Genomic DNA, 21,860 nt, shown 5'->3' on the forward strand with positions numbered 1-21,860 from the left:
CCGTCTGTCCCCGGACCCCAGCCTGATCATTGATCATGCAGATAGCGGAGAGGAGGACATAGAAGAGCCAGATTTAGACATGCATATCATTTAAACAGTTCCGTTTTATATCATGCTGTTCATATAAATAATGTATCATAATTTACCGGTTTCTCAGTTGTTTTTTTACCTGGAAAGGGGAGTGGGTTTGGGCGGGAAATCTTGGTAAATCTCTGTAACCCAGTTCCGCTACTCAACCCTAATCTCCATGCACTCCTTAAATATCTCAGTGTCAGTGAAGAGCTCGGTGTGTTATGTTAAAAATCAGAGCTCGAATTGAGGGGGTACGTGAGGGTAGTGTGGCTTTTGTTACAGAACATGGATAAAGTCATAGGCCCCTTGTTAGTTTAGGATTTTGATCTATAACAAGGCTTTAGTCCACAATGCTTTATGCTAAAAACAAGCTGCAAATGTCTATGATATTCAGAGGCTGCGCTACAACCTCCTATAGGAGACAACATTGACTTTGCTTGGGAAGTAGCCTAATGTGTGATTCTGTCACAATCAATTGATGTTAGACGTTTCAATAGGCTATTAAACAACATACCAACTTTAAATCAGCAAGCCAGGTAGCCAAGAAGGAACAAAAATGAATTATTATTATTTCAAGGCTGTAGCCTGCAATTTAAGAAACCTATTGTGAAGTATGTTATAAACGCAACATGTAAAGTGTTGGTCCCAAGTTTCATGGGCGGAAATAAAAGATCAGAGAAATTTTACATACGCACAAAAAGCTTATTTCTCTCAAATGTTGTGCACAAAATTTGTTTACATCCCTGTTAGTGAGCATTTCTCCTTTGCCACGATAATCCATCCACCTGACAGGTGTGGCATATCAAGAAGCTGATTAAACAGCGTAATCATTACACAGGTGCACCTCGTGCTGGGGACAATTAAAGGCCAGTCTTAAATGTTCAGTTTTGTCACAACACAATGCCACAGATGCCTCAAGTTTTGAGGGAGTGTACAGTTGGCATGCTGACTGCAGGGGTGTCCCCCAGAGCTGTTGCACGAGAATGTAATGTTAATTTCTCTCCCCTTAGCCGCCTGCAAAGTCATTTTAGAGAATTTGGCATTATGTCTAACCGGCCTCACAACCGCAGACCACATGCATTGCGTTGTGCGGGCGAGCGAGCTGTTTTCTGATGTCAATGTTGTGAACAGAGTGCCCCATGGTGGCTGTGGTATTATGGTATGGGCAGGCATAAGCTACGGACAATGAACACAATTTAACACAATTGCATTTTATCGATGGCAATTTGAAGGCAGAGACACCGTGACGAGATCCTGAAGTCCATTGTCGTGCCATTCATCCACCTCCATCACCTCATGTTTCAGCATGATAATGCACTGCCCCATGTCTCAAGGATCTGCACACAATTCGATGGCCTGCATACTCACCAGACATGCCACCCATTAAGCATGTTTGGGATGCTCTGAATCGACATGTACAACGGCGTGTTCCAGTTCTCGGCAATATCCAGCAACTTTGTGCAGCCTTTGAAGAGGAGTGGGACAACAATCCACAGGCCACAATCAACAGCCGGATCAACTATGTGAAGGAAATGTGCGGCGCTGCATGAGGCAAATGGTGGTCACACACACCAGATACTGACTGGTTCTCTGATCCACACCCCTACCTTTCTTTTCTTTTTTTAAGATATCTGTTACCAACAGATGCATATCTGTATTCCCAGTCATGTGAAATCCATAGCTTAGGGCCTAATGAATTTATTTCAATTCAGTATATGATAATGCATATTTTTTCACCTCTACCCATGTCTGTGGTGGTCTGTAAATCCACAACTTTCTGGCTACTTTGGATTGTAATGCTTACAAAAGGAATAACAGTTTCTAAAACGGCATATCTACGGCAGTGTCTGTCCTAGGAGTAAGTAAAAACGGTAGGTTCTCTGCTATCCACTTTGATTTCATTATTATTTTGGGTATAGGGTAGGGTCGGGTAAAAATATATTTTACTGAATAGAAAATCTGGTTGTTTTCTCCAGGTGTCCTTTATTATAAGGCTCAGTCCCTAACAGGATTACAAATGAAGATAGTTGCCTAGGGAAACTCCATATTTGGTGTTCAACTAACGTATTTTGTTATAACGCTGGCCGAGCTGGCGAGTGAGATTGACTCAGCTTTCTGGGCGTTAAGAGAGGTCTCTAACGTACAGATGATACTGGTTCAGTCTGCGATCAACTCTGTGGAGGAGTTGAGATACGTGTCATTCTCTGTCCCAGTCTCGCTCTGTCCTTTTGTTTGTTTCCCCAAGTCTGTACCGCTCATCTGTTAAAGACCCCAAACAATTACAAAACAATCAAATCGGCCAATCAAAAAGATGTCCATAAAACTGGGATTATGATCCACAACAAGCTGATCAACTACGTTCAGAACTCTCCTCCAGTTCCTTTGATTTCTACTGACCTCTTCTGGTCTACAACTTGTAGTGCAGCTTCGAACACCTTTCCAGAAAAACACCATTCAAACAAAGGAGGCTGTGGAGTTGACTTTAGAATTTTATTTAGCATTAATACAATATACAAAACAAACTACTCAACATGCAACTTGAAGGAGAGACAGAGCTTCTGTACAGTAAAATGAAATTCAGGGTACCAGCCGACCAGTCGTCAAACTTTACAAAATATACAAACATCCCTTAAAGACTGCTCACTTTCTTTTAAATAACTTCAATTTATTCCATTGTCAGAAATGAGCAAGACCAATTTCATATTCAGTCTCAGTGTTTTCTACTACATACTTGTGTCATTGATTCAAAAAGTACAAGTTAAAGCCACAGTCCATCTCAAAACACGCACAGTTCACGTCGCTTAATTCCACCGACTGACTCTCTCACATTTAGCAGTTGATGCATTTTTTTCTCTCCATTGTTTTCAAGCCAACAAATTATTAACAGGAACATTCAGGTGCCATTCGTTTAGATTTTCAAGAGGAAGAACAACAAAGTAGCTCAGCACACAAACATTCTCTCACACGCAGGCACACAAACTTTCACAGGCATAAACTCAAGACACTAACAAACCACAGAGAGATGACTGACTATCAGTCTAAAAGCAAAACAGGAAGATATATATATTAAAAAAGGAGCATAAAAAAAATTGCTGAAAAACACAACAGGTATCCTGCAGCAACAGAACGGAAGATCTCAGCATGTCTCTGCCCTGCCCACAATAGCGTTCAACTGAACAGTCAGTTCAGTCTCCTTATTTAGACTTCACTTTGACTGACACACACACGCCACACCAAAATGGTATTACATCACACGTGCATCCATCCTTCTCTAACGCCCCCCAACCCCTCTTCATGTCACACTCAAAGGGAGAAAGTCACAGGCAGGTTCACGGTTTACACTCAAAAACAAGGAAGTTAGAGCGTATGCAGGACCTTCTCGCCAACATGATAATGAATAAAATACAACTAAGAGGACGACACACAGAACAAAAAGATAAACAAGCCACTCTCGGGATCAGATGGCCTAAAACACATGTTGGTGGGCGGGGGGGGTGGAATTGCTCCTTTCACTCAATCATACAATGAATACTCAGGCTATCAGCGTCGACACATCCGTGCAGCATAGACAAATGATATTACTGGGAGATTTCGCCTGTTCTTGGAGCGTTTGGAGAAACAGCGATTCCTGGACCGGTGCAGTTTAATGCACAGCATTTTAACTTCAAAACAAGACAGTTCAGTTCACTCACAAACCATAGACTTCTATAATACAGAGGCCTAGACCAGAGCGGTGTCCTGTAGATCAGCAAGCTTGGTCATGCACGTAAAGAGCACTAACTGAGGTACTGTATATATCCCCGCTAGAAAACCAAGGCTGGAGACGAGCTAGCTCTCTCTCACTGGAGTCAGTTGTTAGCATACAGCTCAGCTAGCATACATTTGCAGGTCTGAAAGCATCGGGCTTTTGGGGGTGTGGGTGGATATGTATACAGACGTGCGTGTGTGATGCGATGTCTACGTGAAGTGCAACGTTACCACTAAAGCAAAGGGACAAGGATAGAGGCTATGACATTTAGGTCGCTGTCATCTGGCTCTTTGTTTATATTATAAAGTGTTATTGAGAACAAAAGATGTTATCAAAAGGCAAGGCTTAAAAGCTAATACGACAAGGCTGTGAGACAGAACGTGAAAAAAATCTAACCAAGACACCAAACCTGATTTCTGAGACACTTCCTCGTTTAGAAAACTGATGGGTTTACACTCGCTTCTTGAGATGAATCAGTCTACGATTCCCGAGGTGACAACGTTGTGGAATGCGCAGCACTCATCAACACTACCAGGTCTCAACAACAGAGGGCAGACTGACCACTGACTGGTGGCCAATATCCGCCTGACTGGCGCAGGGTTCAAAACAAGTGTTTTGTTTTCATTAAGTGTTAAACATTTCTAACGGTACTTGGTTAAATCCAGTGAATAAATGAGTCGTGTACGTTTATGGATAGCTACAGCCATTAGAGTCTTGGTGAAGGGAATTGACTTGCATCAGAGGGAGTGACAGAAACTGGATGTGGAACGTACACAATGTATAGGCCTCGGCATTAACATATAGAGAGACACTAATATTCATATTCATATGCACACACACACACTTCAAGGAAAGTTTGCAAACACTTGTATAGTGACATGACTAAGTGGTGTGGGGTCAGACAGACACAGGACAGGAGTGTTTTAATAAAGCCACTACGGTGAGCGGAGTTAAAGCCCTCAGGGCAAGATGAGAAGCGGGGATTGGTGGATGAGACGAGAAGGATAAGACGGTGATGTCATAAACCTCTAGATTCCACAGGATGTAGATCTGCACTGGGAGCTGGACGGAACTGAATGAAACGACTTAAACACAAGCCTCTCATGTCTACTTCCTGCTTTCATCTACTATGACATCATTGGGCTCATCCTTCTAGGTGTCATCCATAGAGAATGATAGAGAACTCGATTGGCCAAAAGACCGTTTTAGCATGGGCAGCGCCATTGAGTACTTCCGCCATTTTAAGCCAGGGGAGGGGGGTTCTACTAAGCTATGTGGAATTGTTTTAAGAGGTCATACCAAGGATAATTTTGCTATTTGATTTTTAAGACCCCTTGAAGTATAATGTTTATATAAAAAATAAAGCCTTAGTGCTCTTAGCCCATACAAACGCATTGAATATCATTCACTACATGGAACAACAGTACCCCCCAAAAAAATCTAAAGGAAGTTTGTTGTGTCTGTCCTATATCAGAGAAATTAGAAAGATCAGGAAATATGTGATTTTTCATTACATGCATTTAACCCCTTATTTCTGGCACTAAACAGTCTCCATATATACTTCCATAAATGTTTTAAACTTGTACCGGGGGACCTTTTATATGAGTCTTGCGAGGCCTGTGGGCGTCCTAGAGAAAAACAACCGACATGTTTGTGATCATGAGAGTACTGCTTTCCCACAGAGGGGTATTAGTGTGTAGCCCAAACTGTTCGGAAACTACAGACAGAAGTTTACAGATCGGCTGTACCGACCTCAGACGAGTCCCAAGATGGTTGTGTGTGTGTGGGGGGGGGGGGGGGTCGTAGAGCAAAACACCATTGTGTTCGTGAGAGTCCCAGCTTTCCATAGATAGTTTTCTAGGTCAAACCATTCGGACGCTACGGACGATTTTGTGAGCAGAACCATTTTTCAGGACGTCTCTTGGTCTGACAAACACCGCTCTAGCTCCGTCACCTTTCACCGCAGATGAGGAAGTGTGGCATGGGCGCATGCGGTGGACTGAGATGCATCCAATACACCATCTCCCTAGCTTAAACTGACACATTGTTACGGGGATTGTTTTATTATGCTTATTATGTTAATGCTAATTAGATTTCCGTGGGGGCGCGGACATCGACATAAGGGGGTTAAAGAAATCAAAAAGTAGTCAACTGGGTCAGTATGTTTTTTATGGGTTGTAGCCTCAATGGCGCTGCCCCATGCTGTCACAGACGACTACAACGCCACAGATGCAGAGACGAGCCCTCTACCTCTCTCTATGGTCTCATCCTAGTCATGCGAGTAGAGCTAGGTTAGGAGGGCAGGGAAGCTTGAGCTCGGCTCGAGGGGGGGCGGGGCTGGATTGGACGGAGTGAAGAAATAGGACGGGCTCCAGGGGCCAATCAGATCTGTTGCTTGAAGGCTCCGCTGGCGGCGTTGGAGGCGGCGGTGGCAGCGGCGGTCTGGACCGTCTTGTTGGCCATGACGCCCGTGGCGAACTCGGCCTGGGCCTTCTCAAAGCTCGCCCCTGTGGTACGGTACATGCCATGGACCTGGAGGGATAAGAGGGAGAGGAGAGGGAAAGAGGGAGAGCAACGAAGAGAGAGGAGGAGAGGCGATTATTGAAATGAGGTCTATGAATACCCCAAGTGTTCGTCATCTCAAAGAACGTGCGGGATGTTCTGATGCCGTTGAGTCTAATCTTCACAAACCTGGTGAACAGCCGAGTCGCATTCACACCTTTATGATTACAATGAGGGATTGTGTGTGTGTGTGTGTGGGGGGGTACCTTTTTGAACATGATGAGCGACATTACAGCCAGGGCGGTGAAAAGAGCAGCGATGAGGATCATGATGATGCCAACAGGGATGCTCTTATTCAGACCAATCAGAGCGGAGATCCACCCACTGTTGGAGAGAAGGACAACCAGAGAGGATACTAGGTACTGAATCTCTATCCATAAACAGGGTGAATAACATCCATTCCGGGTGATGTCAGAGAACCGTGTGGCCATGTCACTTCCTGTTAATGTCTGTGACAGTGACTGTCCTCACCTGGCGCCCCAGCCGGAGATGCCGATGGACTGCATCACGTGAACGCCAAACTGACAGATGTACACGAAGAAGAATACAAAGAAACGGAACGAGCTGTCACTCCTGGAGAGAGAGAAAGACACTGCCGTTTAATGAACGACATCGGAGTGTGTGTACATATGGGCATTTTGGGTACATGTGTGTATGTCTGTGTGTCTCTGTGTGTGTGCGCGCGCTTGTTTCTACACCCACCTGAAAGCTCCATAGAGGGGTCTGTACCAGCAGACGAAGGAGCAGGGGGTGAAGATCATGAACCAGAGCATGGCCAGACCAAAGTCCACTCCCCTGGTCGCATCCACACAGAACCAGGCCAGACAGCCAAACATGTTGGCGAACAGCGTCCCCGTGTGGACTTGAGGGGAACGACAAGCACAATACCTCTGATTAGTTTAAATTAAAACTTTGCATAGAAATGTAACAGAGCAGATAGAAATGCCAGTTGTGTAGAATAGAGATGTGCATCAGCTCTCTAAGTTACATTTCTATGTGAAAGTGAGAGAGTACTTGATACAGGTCCTATGCCGCATCCAATTCCATCTCTATCTGAAAGGGAGGCCCTGATAGGCTACGTCAGGGTCCTGCCAAGTCAAGCTAACGAAGCACAGGAGGTTAGGAAAAGGAGGACAAGGAACGATGGCTGCTCAATAATTGAACACTACGGAGCCTGGTGGTGCGCGTACGCAGTCAATTAAATAATTCACACACTGAGCAGAACTCTACCTTGGGGCTATAATAATGGCAGGCCTCTGGGCATTGTGGAGAGTCTGGTGTGCTGCTGTCTACAGTCAGATTGGCATATAGCTACAGCGGAAGGACTCTGCACCATGCTGAGGCATCTAACACTCACACTCTGGGTGAGAGAGAATACATAACGTGTAGGTGGAGGAGAGGGTGAGTGAGAGCCACAAAGAGGGTAGAGCGAGGACGAGTGAGAGATAAGAGAGAAAGAAGGTAGGGCGTCAAGACAGGTTGGAACTCCCCGTGACCCCCCCCCGGGTCACCTGACCCAGTCACATAACCAACCACATGACCTAACCATGTGGTGATGGAATTCCAAGCTGTGCTATTGGCCCATGTCTAATACATTTCCTTTATAATCCCGCTCAATGGCCTTTTCATATTTAACAGACTGGCTGTCAAGCAAACAAAAAAATATATATATATTAAAAAATTAAATTAAATAAAAATGGAGATCAGTTTTTTTCCGAAGCTGACGACAAAACTCTGAACAGAGGTTCAGGCATATTGAAAGAACAATTCTAAAGAATTCTACATGTACCATACTAGTGTCCGTTTTCCGACGTTACAAGCACTGAGCGGGATGGGTGAGGGTGGGGGGCAGATGACTTGACAAGAGGGCAGAGGTCACTCACACATCCAGATGTAGTACATGATCTTGACAGTCTTCTGGAACTCCACAGGGATGTCCACTGTGATGTCGTGGTAGAAACAGGGGCCCACGGGGAACTTCTCCGGGAGAGGAGGCCAGTTGTTTTTCCTACCTGAGCCAGAGAGAAAGGAGCAACGCTTGAATGATTCTGCCAAACGTTGCGTGAAGGTTTGGGCCTGACAAAGCTTCTAGGTAGTTTGCGCGCAAGACCCTTGGTTGAATGTTGTGTGAAGGTTGGTGCCAACCTCCTGATGTGCTGAGCGACTGCATCTCTCTCTCGCGGCGATCTAGCTCGGCGGCCTTCCTCTCCAGCTCTTCCTGTCTCCTCAGCAGCTCTGTAGCCGCCCACGCCTGCTCCTACACACACACACACACACACACATCAAACAGTGCCCACTAACACTACACAAACAAGCAATATACAGTACAGAGAGATGTTATCCAGGCTAGATCACACTCCACATGGCTGACAAGTTGGATTTGACCGAAAACATTGAACTTCAAGTCAACTTGAAACTGACATCGAGGCAGCTGACTTTTGTTTTAGTAATGTGTGTGTGTGTGTGTGTGTGTGTGTGTGTGTTCGGCAGACTACTGTATCAGCACACAGCACAGTCCCAGTAGTCGTCTCCACCTCCTCTCTTTCCATGCGATTCAGAATAATTTACACTCCGCTTTTAATTCGACTAAAGGCAAATCGCTGTGCAGGCTTCGCTAGTGTGTGTGTGTGCCCCAACTCTAGCAAGCAACAACTGCAGGAAGCAATGGCTGTATTTGATGTCACTAGCCAAACTACTGACAAAATGCTGCCCAATGCAACTTTTTTATTCATTAATTTTATTTAACTAGGCAAGTCAGTTAAGAACAAATTCTTATTTACAACAACGGCCTACCCCGGTCAAACCCGGACGACGCTGGGCCAATTGTGCGTCGCCCTATGGGACTCCCAATCACGGCCAGTTGTGATACAGCCTGGAATTGAACCAGGATCTGCAGTGACGCCTCTAGCACTGACCTGCAGTGGCTTAGACCGCTCCGCCACTCGGGAGGCCCCAATCGTTAAAAGGCGGGAAGATTTTTCAATAGGGCAAGGGACAGGATAGTAGTCACATGCCCTATTGCCAACTTCCTAGTTGCAGCCTAGGTTGAAGATGACAACGGTTGAGACAACGGGATTCTAATATCCCATAACTCTTTGCAACAATGGAACTATGCTAGCTCGCAGCGGCGCTGGTAGTTAGCAACGGCGCCAGTCCCAGATTTGTGACGACGTTGTCTTAAGCTGTATATCTGATCTAGGTTGCAGCATCCTGATATAATCTGTGTGTGTGTGTGTGTGTATGCCAAAACATAAAAGAAGGTATATGCGTCAGTAGAGGTAGAAAAAGAGGAAGTAGAATAAGGAATTGTCTTCCTGTGCTACCTGTCTGCTGAGGTCTCTCTATCGCTCTCTTTTCAGCTGCAAACACGAAGTTACACATGTCCCTCGGAAAGCCGAGGCGTGGAGCCCACATTCATGTTTATGAAGTGTCTCTGTGGCTTAGAAGCATCTCCACACTGTCACAAACAGCTTTTATTAGAGCACGCCACGCTCTGTGGGAGAGCCTGCTGACAAACCCACCAGAGCATGGTGTGTGTGTGTGTGTGTGCGTGCATAGTGTTTCTATGGAAATGCAACGCTACATTGAGCCCTCTTTCTTCAGAGGGGTGGAATAGCACGGAGTGAAAGGGTAGAACAGGATGTGAGGCACGTGTGAGGTACCTGTGACTGTGAGTATGCAGGAGGTTCTTCAGTAGGCTTCATGATGGCTGGTTGTGTGTTGGTGGTGGTGGTGGTGGGTGGGGGCGGTACTTTAGGCGCTGGGCCAGGGTGGACCTGGGAGGGGGGGGGAAAATAGCTACATCTTTTAACAATCCCACGCTGGCTATGTTTCAAACCATACCCTATTCCCTATGTAGTGCACTACTTTTGACAAGAAACATGTGTAGCTTGGGTCAAAACAACGTAGTGTACTGAAGGGGGAATAGGGTGTCAACAGCGAAGCAGACACCGTCCGGAATCAGCATCTTCAACCGTTCTTCCGGGACAGAAGCTTTTGAGGCGGGACGTAAAAACATAATTAACACCTGTCATCTGGAACCACGTCACCATCAGTCCTTATCGGTGCTTCTGTTTTGCTCTCAATTCAAGGGGCTTTATTGGCATGGGAAACACGTGTTCACATTGCCAAAGCAAGTGAGGTAGATCATTTACAAAAGTGAAATAAACAATAAAAATGAACAGTAAACATTACACTCACAGAAGTTCCACAAGAATAAAGAAGAATATTATGTATATATACGGTGTTGTAATGATGTACAAATGGTTAAAGTACAAAAGGGAAAATAAATATGGGTTATATTTATTTGTTTGTTCTTCACTGGTTGCCCTTTTCTTGTGGCAACAGGTCACAAATCTTGCTGCTGTGATGGCACACTGTGGTATTTCAGCCGGTACATATGGGAGTTTATCAAAATCATGTTTGTTTTTTAATTCTTTGTGGATCTGTGTAATCTGAGGGAAATATGTGTCTCTAATATGGTCATACATTTGGCAGGATGTTAGGGAGTGCAGCTCAGTTTCCCCCTCATTTTGTCGGCAGTGTGCACATAGCGTGTCTTCTCTTGAGAGCCAGGTCTGCCTACGGCAGCCTTTCTCAATAGCAAGGCTATGCTCACAGTCTGTACATAGACTGCTCTCATCAATGGTGTCTCTCACACCTACACGCCACGCCACCTCTCCTCTCACACTGTGCAGTGCAGTTGTAGGGCAGCCCTTGAAGTGACTTATCAACTGTGTGCAGGATTTTCCACTGTGTTGATCTCACCAACCCCCATTGTCTCACCTCTGAGAAGCAGCGGTTACAGCCTGTAGGTCTGATATCTGATTGGAGGTTAACTTTACAGTAATGCTATTGGTCAACAACTCAGATTGAATCCAAACAACTCAAATGCTTATAAAAAGGGTCTTAGATTCATTGTTCTTTCTATTACGTGTTACTGACTTGCTGTGGTGAGATCCCTTTCTCTCCCATGAGAATTTTTTTAAATTTGATTTAACCCTTTATTTAACTAGGCAGGTCAGTTAAGAACAAATTCTTATCTACAAAGACGGCCTACCGGGGAACAGTGGGTTAACAGATTTTTACCTTGTCAGCTCGGGGATTCGATCCAGCAACCTTTCGGTTACTGGCCCAATGCTCTAACCACTAGGCTACCTTGGGCCTAGTGGAACAAGCCAGGATTTTGTCGTCCCTCGCATTCGTTCTCTGATCATGCTTAGAATAACGCCTTGTAATGATTTGCAAGTTAAGCTTTATGCCTTGTATGCGAATCCATTCATTTAGCAAAGTAATTAAATACACTTGTATTTAGAATTCCATTCTCAGACATTTTTTCCATTGCCTATTACTGTAACGCAACCCTAGTGTTCTTCCATATTGCTAAAATCATCTTTATGGCGTCAGATACACATTTTAGTAGGCTAATTACGAGTCGCATGTGAGGTTTTACAGTATCCTATATACACACACACATCAAATATTACTACACTGTACTCACCGGCTTGGCATCTGTGAAGGGGTTGTACTCTTCCAACCCTGGAGGAGCATTCTGTGTTACTTGGGTCACCGACGGATCCTGAGAGGAGAGGGAACGAGAGAAACTCAGTCTTCATCACATATGGCACACCGTTCTACAGTAAGGATGAGGAGCCTAAAGGGAGTCCGTCAACAGGCTTCACTCCCATGTAGTAACCCAAGTCGAAATAATAGACACTCAAATTGACTAGCCTATATGCTGCGTTGCCGCGGTGATGAATGCACTCGGAAGCCAGTCCAGTGTGACCTGAACGGATCTGTAGTGAATGCTAGCCTAGCCTACATGCATATAGCAAGTTATTTCAACCCATTCTATGACGTCTGCTTACGAATCAAGCGCAACAAAAGTCAAGGGCAGCACCACCACGAGACTCATTTGCCTAACCCGGCCTCTGGTTTTCAAAAGCCAACATCAAGTCAGACAAGTACTTTCCATCTGAAGAAGAGAATACCTCCACAGACAGAAAGACCCTAACAGCAGGCTACCCTTCACTGTCAACCCTTCACAGTCTATAATCTAGGGCCCGATAAAATGAGTTTTTCCCCCTGAATTCCATTTTCAGAGGTTTCTGTTTTTTCAGGTTTTCGCTCTCAAAAACAACTTTCGTATTTTTTTATAACATCAGATTTTTTTTGTTTTTCAAAACATCCACAACAATGGTTTAAACCAAGTTTAAGATCTGGAGGGAAAAAAAGTTGAACTGAGCACCACCAAGAGACTTATTTGGTTCGGGGCGTTTCTGTAGCACACATGTAATTGCAGTTTGCTAAACAAATCGCCAATGTATTGATGCAAATAATCATGATATCAGGTAGGCATACTTTGTAGTTAACATTTAATTGAGAATATTTTTGGGAAAGCTTTTCCACCTACCAGAAGACTTAACATTATTAGCATCCTATAGGGAGGTCAGAGACCTGGCCGTGTGGTGCCAGGACAACCTCTCCTTCAACGTGATCAAGACAAAGGAGATGATTGTGGACTACAGAAAGACGGAGCACGCCCCCATTATCATCGACAGGGCTGCAGTGGAGCAGGTTGAGAGCTTCAAGTTCCTTGGTGTCCACATCACCAACAAACTAACATGGTCCAAGCACAACATGACAGTCGTAAAGAGGGCACAACAAAGCCTTTCCCCCCTCAGGAGACTGAAAAGATTTGGCATGGGTCCTCAGATACTCAAAAGGTTCTACAGCTGAACCATCGAGAGCATCCTGACTGGTTGCGTCACTGCCTGGTATGGCAACTGCCCGGCCTCCGACTGCAAGGCACTACAGGCGGCAGTGCGTACGGCGCAGTACATCACTGGGCCAAGCTTCCTTACGGCTAGCGGTACCGGAGCGCCAAGTCTAGCCATAAGACTCCTGAACAGCTAATCAAAGGGCTACCCAGACCCCTCTTTTACACTGCTGCTACTCTCTGTTTATAACTCTACCTATATGTACAATTACCTCAATTACCTCGACTAACCGGTGCCCCCGCAAATTGACTCTGTACTGGTATATCGCCTCACTATTGCTATTTTACTGCTGCTGTTTAATTGTTACTTAATTTTTTTTATACCTAACACGTTTTTCATAATGTCTTATAGCATTGTTGGTTAATGGCTTGTAAGTAAGCTTCTCACTCTAAGGTCTAGACCTGTTGTATTCGGCGCATGTGACAAATAACGTTTGATTTGATTATAGCTAATGGCTAGACCTTAGTTATAGAGTTGAAGGAAAATATGAATCACTGATGCATTTTGTTAATGTCTTATGATAATCTTGGGCATATTAATACATTTTCTAATCAGTTCAATACATTTAGTTGTTTTCCTACTAAGTGCAATACATTTCTTAATATTGTTAAAATGCGTATTAATGTCTGGATCCCGTGATTCCGTCCGCGTTCTCTGCTTCGTGGATTTTATTAGGCCCTAATACTCTGAAACTGGCAAAGACGAGATGATTCCAATCATTTTCACCACCACACAGACAGCTATAAATAGGGCAGAGCCCACGAGTTCGAGAAGAGAACACTTTCCTCTGCTAAGACGAAGGACTTGGTGTGCTGACGTTACTGGTATGCTGTGCTGTAGTGCAGACACCGACACAGTCTAGGCTAATTGTTTTATTTAATCAACCTTTAGTCAAGCTATGCAGATTCTAGGTTGGTATCAGCGAGTTCAAATCTCAGTTTCATTGGCCACTTTCCAATCTCCATGTGAATCCGGGAGGCTACGAGTACGCTATTTGAAAGTCATGAAAGTATAGACCTAAAGCTGCACCTTCCGGGACTGACGCATTGTTTAACTAGTGTGTGTCCACGGTGTCTACAGGTGTGTGATGCCGTCCTCTGAAACAGAGAATAAGGTGCGGCTTGCAGTGGTGTAGCCCATCATCGCTGTGTGTGTGCGGTACTGTGCACATGGATACGTGTGTGTGTAGGGTGCATTTCAGGTGGCTAGCTCACCATGGCAAGTTCGCGCATGCAGCATCAATTCAGACGGTACTTCGGTTCAGTGCAGCCCAAGCAGGCCTGTCCAATAACTCCAGTATAGACCAGTATAGTCCAGTTACAGCCAGTACGCTCCAGTATCAGTCAGTCAGTCCCAGTCCAACCCTTCTCCTCTCTCCTTGGCTGTGAGGTTCTGTTCTGACTGAGAGTCTCATGTCTGTGTGTAACAGGAGGTAGGCTGTGCCTTGTCTCGAGGACAGGCATGTCATCAATACTTCAGAGTGCATCGTGATACATCTTTAATATGGTCCTGATGCACAGCCAGATTGACACACAGTGCTCACGTACAAGCTCAGTACACCCCACGGAACTACACAACTACAGGATTGGCAACTTCTGTTCACAGGCTACATTACAATATAAATTGGGCCAATAATGCGCTAGGCCTACATGTTGAATTTATGTGAACACAACAAAACTCTCTCTTAATATTATAGATAAAAGGAGGGGCCTCCACTAGAAGCTGTTAGTATGCCTATTGCTCTCGAGGGGAAAAAAGCTTCACGCAAAGAGAAAGCAGCAACGTTGACAGACAAACATGTGTGTGTGTGTTAGATAGGCCTACAAGTTCTCTCCCTCCACATCAATTCCACTGTGACAGACTTCTGTATGTACTGAATGTCCGGTAGGTTTTATGAACGCGATTGATTTGATAAGAGACTACCAGGAAGGAACAGAAAGTAAGTCAGGGGAAAGCAGCTAATGTAACACTAAGCACCAGCTGTCGCCATGACAGCACCATATGATTTCATGAACTATTGAAGAGAGCCCAGAGTTGCAAGGCATGAATCATTAGGCTACTGGCCGCAAGGCTGAAACGGGGAGTCAACTAACAATGCCATAACTAGGGCCCTAAAAAAAAAAAAAGTTTCAGGTTTTCGCTCTCATAAATCACACAAGAAAAACAAGAGTTGGATGTTCTAAGTCCCAAAAATGCTTAAACCACATCAGGAGACCAAGTTTGCGGTCTGGGGGAAAAAATGTAATACATTTTCGGGTGTAGATACCATTCAATTCACATGAGCACCAGCAATAGACTTGTTTGGTTAGCAGTGTTTCTGTAACACACATGTAGCAGTTTGCTAAACAAATTGCCACTGGATTTATGCAAATAATCATGATACCAGGTAGGCATAGGCTACTTTGTAGTTAACATTTCATTTAGAAGGTATTTGGGAAAGCCTTTCAAACTACCGGAAGATGCTTATCATTATTAGCATCATCGCTAACGGCTAGGTTACACAAAGTGGTAGACAATCGCTCACACACACAGACATGGGCATTCCTGCGTTGCATCTTCAGAAAGTTTAAGAAAAATACAATTCACTGATGCATTTGGTTAATGTCTTATGATAATCTTGGGCATATTCATGTTCTAATAACTTCAATACATTTAGTTGATTTCCTACTAAGTTCAATACATTTTTGAATATTGTTGAATGTCTGGATTCCGTGATCCCGTCCACATTGCAGATTTTATAGGGCTCTACTTAACAGACAGTTTCAGAAATATATATTTTTTCCCCTGATAGGTTAGCCTAGGGCTAATACAGGGGATACACAGATCCGGTCATTGAGGACTGCAGTGCCTGCTGGTTTTCATACATGCCTTCCAATCACTTTCAGAGAAACTAGGTGTGTGCTGTGCACTCTGTAATTTATTGATCCATGAAGTGACAGGGAGGAACCAAAAAAACAACAGGACAGCAACCCACTAGGACCGGAGTCAGGCAGACACCCATTTCCTTTTTCAAGAGACTGAAGTAACAGACTGAACGACTTGAGAGGGTTACACTACAGCCTTCAAACTCTGACACCTGACGGTTCTAATATCTGACCAATCTTGTTTGTTCACACACACGTAGGATTCCTCTGAGACCTGCAGCAGTACAGACATAACAGAGAGGGACTAATCATGTATAGCCCGATAAATAATTGACTGTTTACGTGGTGCGGTGGTCAGCGGCAGCTCTAATGTTGAGTTACACACACATTTCTATACAGCACAGTTAGGCTAGCTGTGGGAAGTGCACCATTCATTCCTTCACTAACAATAAAACCCATGCTTACAATCAATTATCGATACTCCTTACACATAATCATCAACCTACAGACTGAGCCACGTCATCCAAACAGCAAGGAGGGGACCCATTTTCCTGAGGGCAACTCTGCAGCTTCCTGGAGTGACAGAGCAATGATTAAAGGACCAGAAAGGGCAAAAGTGTGCATGTCAGAGGGCGAGAGGCAGCGAGCAACCTTGCAGTGAGAGAGAGAGACAGAGCGAGAAAGAGATAAAGGATAAAGAGAGAATGAAGGAAGGAAGAAGCTTGTGTCTAAAACAAGGAACACCAACGAGCCTGGAAAGTAGCTTAACCTAAACAACACAAAGCAAAACGGGGGTGAGTTTTTAGCTTATGAGGATCAAAGATAGTTTCTCCCTGGTGAGCCACTGTCTCCAAAGACACATCTAAGTAATACCATTTTCATAATGAAAGCAATGCATCATGTCATCTTACAACCGCCACAGCAGCCGGTATCAAAGCATGATTTCCTGGAAAGACAATGTGGTGGGATCACAGAATATGATGTGGCATTATGACAGAACATCAAATGACTGTAGGCATCCGTCACACCATGTTGTTTTGAAGAAATGGCTGAGACTGGAATAGAGTATTTCACCTGTCAATCACAATGTGGCCTGTCCTGGATTCCAAGACAACAGCTGGGACGATGGATGTCCCAAAGAGTGGGATTATCATTCCCAGAACCACTGACACCAAAAGCCCCCCTCCCCGCAATGCTTCCATTCCCCCGCTCTTCAAATCCCTTGGATTATTTATTTCAAATAAATCACACACACATTGCCATAGCATGAGGATTGTGCTCAGACTTCTAATCTGTAAACTTGTTTACAGGGTAAATGAACATGGTAAAGATAAAAATCTAGCTGGTTTGTCTATATAAATCCGTAGGACAGAACGGTGGCGTCGGGGACCCAGACAGGCCACATTGTGAGTGAACTCTAATATTAAAGGAAGTCTCGAGGTTCTGCTTGCCTGAGTTAGAATACCTCATGATAAACTGTAGACCATACTACTTACCAAGAAAGTTATCAACATTTTTCGAAGCAGTCTATTTACTACCACAAACCGATGCTGGCACTGAGGCCGCACTCAACAAGCTGTATAGGGTCACAAGCGACCAAGAAAACGCTCACGAAGGTGTGGCGCTCCTAGTGGCCAGTGACTTTAACACAGGAAAATTGAAATCCGTTTTTACCGAATTTCTAGCGGTGAAAAAAACTCTAGACCCAAACACAGAGATGCATACAAAGCTTTCCCTCGCCCTCCATTTGGCAAATCTGACCATAGCTCTTATTCTTGCTTACATTCAAAAACTCAAAACAGGAAGTACCAGTGACGTGCTCAATACGGAAGTGGTCCGATGAAGCAGATGCTAAGCTACAGGACTTTTTCGCTAGCACAGACTGGAATATGTTCTGGGATTCATCCGATGGCATTGAGGAGTTTACCACATTAGTCACCGGCTTCATTAATAAGTGCATCAATGACATCGTCCCCACAGTGACCGTACGTACACATCCCAACCAGAAGCCATGGATTACAGGCAACATCCGCACTGAACTAAAGGCTAGAGCTTCCGCTTTCAAGGAGCTGGACACTAATCCAGATGCTTATAAGAAATCCAGCTATGCCCTCCGACAAAAAAATGCAAAGTGTCAATACAGGACCAAGAACGCATCCTACTACACTGGCTCTGGTGCTCGTCGGATGTAGCAGGGCTTGCAAACTATCACGTATTACAAAGGGAAACCCAACCGCGAGCTGTCCAGTGACACTATTTAACTATCTGCATTGATCCTTTTTTTAACGCTTTTGACTCATCACATACAATACTGCTACTGTTTATTATCTATCCTCTTGCCCAGTCACTTTATCCCTACCCATATGCACATATCTACCTCAATTACCTTGTACCCCTGCACATCAACTCGGTACTGGTACACCGTGTTTATAGCCAAGTTATATTTACTCATTGTGTAATAATTGTGTTATTATTTTTTCTATTTTTCTTCTCCATGCATTGATGGGAAGGGCCCGTAAGTAAGAATTCCACTGTTAGTCTACACCTGTTGTTTACAAAACATGTGACAAAATTTGATTTTGAAGATTAACCTGCATTGTGTCATTCAGGAAAAGGGTGTATTTTGGACATGTATAAAGCTACATTGTTGCCCCATAACTATACAATTTGTCAGTGCCACACAGTCGAACTCACTACAAGCAACAATTCGGTCTGATGAAGTCTCATCATGTAGGCCCTGGGCTAGCTGCCTACCAACCTTAACGTCAATGAACTCCTTAAATGGAAAAACTCACATGTAAACATTAGTGAATGAATCATCAAGAGATGAGGCAACAGTTAATGTTACCTTTGTGTGAGTAATGTCAAACCCTATACGCTGCCTCTGTCTACCTAGTTAACTATCAGATGTTAAAAAACTTCAGGTGTCAAGACGCACCCCAAGAGATGGGTAACAAGTCATAAAATAGCTAACGTTTGCTAGAGGTAGCAACTAGAAAAATTATATCTGGCTGAACAGGACACAAAGTGATAACTCCACAATTGAATGGCAATAAGCAACGTCATCATCTAGCTTGCTTGCTAGTTAGCTATAGTTTGTAAATAAATTGCTTGATACAACTTTCTCTTTGTTCAAAGTAACGACTTGCTGACGTTAAACCTTTGTTAGCAAGTGCTACAGTTAAGCAATAATGCACGAGGGGGTGTGGTATATTGGCCATATACCACCAACCCCCGATGTGCCTTATTGCTATCATAAACTGCTTTCCAACGTAATTAGAGGAGTAAAAATACTTGTCATACGGTCGGATATACCACGGCTGTCAGCCAATCAGCATTCAGGGCTCGAACCACCCAGTTTATAATGAACGTTAGCTAGTTAGTTGGGGCATAAGTTATTCATTACGCCGCTTCTGTTACAAAACGTTTCGAAGCAAACGAAACCGGGAGGGATCTATCTGCATTTTCTCAATATAAACTCTCGTTTTAAATGCAAAAGCAACTGTTTAGACTAATGATTACACAGCTGGCGTAACTGCTGTCATGCCAAAGGAAACGACTTGACACTGTCATCACTAGAAAGCTAGCTAAATTCAATTAAACATAACTGACATTAGCAGGCTAACAAATTAGCATAGCCAAATGACAGACCGGTGAGTTAGCTATTTCACTTACCTGAAAAGGGTTATTGAATTCAGGGTCCGCGAACGGGTTGTGGTCGAAATCTGACATTCTACTTTGATGACGTCTTCAATTGTTAAAAACTGATTTAGTCTCGTTAAAAAAAATAATCAGCTGTACTTCAAAACAATGGCTGCAGCCAGCACCAGCTAGTCTGGACGCTGCTTGCTTTGAGCATCAGCAGCAAAATGGCAGGATCTCGGAAGTGATGTCTGCTTTGCTTGCCCCTGTAAAATGTGATCAACATCAATGCGTACGGTTACATGTACAGAATAATATAATTATTTTGGATTGTCAGATTAAAATAATAGTTCGTGTACATGATTTGCAAGAAGACGGATTTCCCTATTAATAGTGCTGTTTACATGGACACATCTGAAATCAGACCACTTGATCAAAATAAACATTCCACCACAGCGACTGTTATTTTTTGCAAAGCCTATTTGATTCGGAGGTCGGACACCCCTTCAAATTAGTGGATTCGGCTATTTCAGCCACACCCATTGCTGACAGGTGTATAAAATCGCGCACACAGCCATGCAATATCCACAAACAAACATTGGCAGTAGAATGGCCTTAATGAAGAGCTAAGTGACGTTCAACTGGGGCTGTTTTTCATGGTTCGGCAAGGCCCCTTGGTTCCAGTGAAGGGAAATCTTAACGCTACAGCATACAATGACATTCTAGACGATTCCGTGCTTTCAACTTTGTGGCAACAGTTTGGGGAAGGCCCTTTCCAGTTTCAGATGGATGACAATGCCCCCATGCACAAAGCAAGGTCCATACAGAAACAAGTTAATGGTTTGTTCAGATCGGTTTGGAAGAACTTGACTGGCCAGCACAGAGCCCTGACACTTGCACATTCATTTTGTGAATTGTTTGCCCTTTAATTGTACTTTTGTATTTTGAGAAATTCTTCATTACATACATGGAACAAAAATATAAAAGTGTTGGTTCCATGTTTCATGAGCTGAAATTTTTTCCCCATTTTCCATACGCACAAAAAGCTTATTTCTCACAAATGTGTTTACATCCCTATTAATGAGCGTTTCTCCTTTGCCAATATAATCTATCCACCTGACAGGTGTGGCATATCAAGAAGCTGATTAAACAGCATGATCATCACACAGGTGCACCTTGTGCTGGGGACAATTATTTATTTTTTTACAATTTGCATTTTCGTCAAACACCACAATGCCACAGATGTCTCAAGTTGAGGGAGTGTGCAATTGGCATACTGACTGCTGGAATGTCCACCAGAGCATTAGATACATGGTCTACACATACTGAGACAAAGGGGTGCTGTTTCGCACACTCAATGCTTTATCTTAGATTGATGCATCTTTCTGTCATTGTGCGTCTCGGTCAAATAAATGATACATATTTCAATATTTTATTTGGACAGGCAAGGAGGTAGTGGTGGGGGCAGGCCCGCCCATTACGGCAACATTTATTACCGGTAATAAATCCTAGACAATAGTGCAGCTCCACTACCGGCTGCTTAGGCTAATAAGAGGGAGGCTTGCACTACCGGTGCTGGCACATGCGCAGATCAAATACACAGCTAGAATGCTGATTCATCTGTTTACATGTCCTAATAATTCTAAAGATTGCTCAGAAAACCAGGTGTTTTAATCAGCGTATGCTTGCTTTGTTTCTGACCTTTTACGCCGATTAAGATAAGCAGAGTAAAGTGGTTTAATGACTATTGCCATGCTCTGCCTACTGCCATAATCAGTTTAATATCGAATTATTAGTGTGCATGTAAACATACTCAATCACTGGCCAGCTAATCAATGAATCATCATAATTGTAGGGTTATTTTGAGGGCTACATGGAGTATTCTTCGGGGAATTATTAAATGCATTAGACAGTGGCAATGAAATATAACAAAATAGTCATCTCTATATGAGCAATGTACTGTTACTTTGATGACGCAATCCCAATACCATTTATTTTCTAATTTCCTTCATCTGCACTGATCTGGAAACATGGGACAGGAAGTCCAATATGAATTTAACTTTATCTGTTCAGTTCTCTCAGAAGGAGACAAGGAAGCGATTTCCAATCTATCTAGATGCAGCCTGGTCACAAGAGGAGGGTGACCACAGGCTATCTCCAAGAAAGTCCTAAATAGCCTCAAGCAAGAGAAAA

At 43.8% G+C, this 21,860-nt stretch overlaps 1 protein-coding gene across 1 annotated transcript; it reads right to left on the bottom strand.

Moving 5' to 3' along the window:
• Positions 1-5,869: 5,869 nt before the first annotated feature.
• Positions 5,870-19,894, bottom strand: LOC111963907 (secretory carrier-associated membrane protein 1). The gene is made up of 9 exons (XM_023987475.2): positions 19,701-19,894; positions 11,883-11,960; positions 10,045-10,158; positions 8,528-8,639; positions 8,266-8,394; positions 7,085-7,244; positions 6,854-6,955; positions 6,589-6,706; positions 5,870-6,352 (listed from the first exon to the last, which is right to left on the bottom strand). The coding sequence occupies exons 1-9, from the start codon at positions 19,755-19,757 to the stop codon at positions 6,203-6,205; spliced, it is 1,020 nt and encodes a 339-aa protein (XP_023843243.1). The 5' UTR covers positions 19,758-19,894; the 3' UTR covers positions 5,870-6,202.
• Between the last annotated feature and the right edge of the window lie 1,966 nt (positions 19,895-21,860).

This window comes from Salvelinus sp. IW2-2015, linkage group LG5 (assembly GCF_002910315.2).
Source record: "Salvelinus sp. IW2-2015 linkage group LG5, ASM291031v2, whole genome shotgun sequence".
NCBI classification, from domain to species: domain Eukaryota; kingdom Metazoa; phylum Chordata; class Actinopteri; order Salmoniformes; family Salmonidae; genus Salvelinus; species Salvelinus sp. IW2-2015.

Coding starts and splice junctions, on each gene's coding strand:
- LOC111963907 (XM_023987475.2), bottom strand. CDS start 19,757: ATGTCAGATTTCGACCACAACCCGTTCGCGGACCCTGAATTCAATAAC. Junction 11,961..19,700: donor AATTCAATAACCCTTTTCAG/GTAAGTGAAATA, acceptor CTCTCCTCTCAG/GATCCGTCGGTGACCCAAGT. Junction 6,353..6,588: donor CGCTCATCATGTTCAAAAAG/GTACCCCCCCAC, acceptor TTATCCCTCCAG/GTCCATGGCATGTACCGTAC.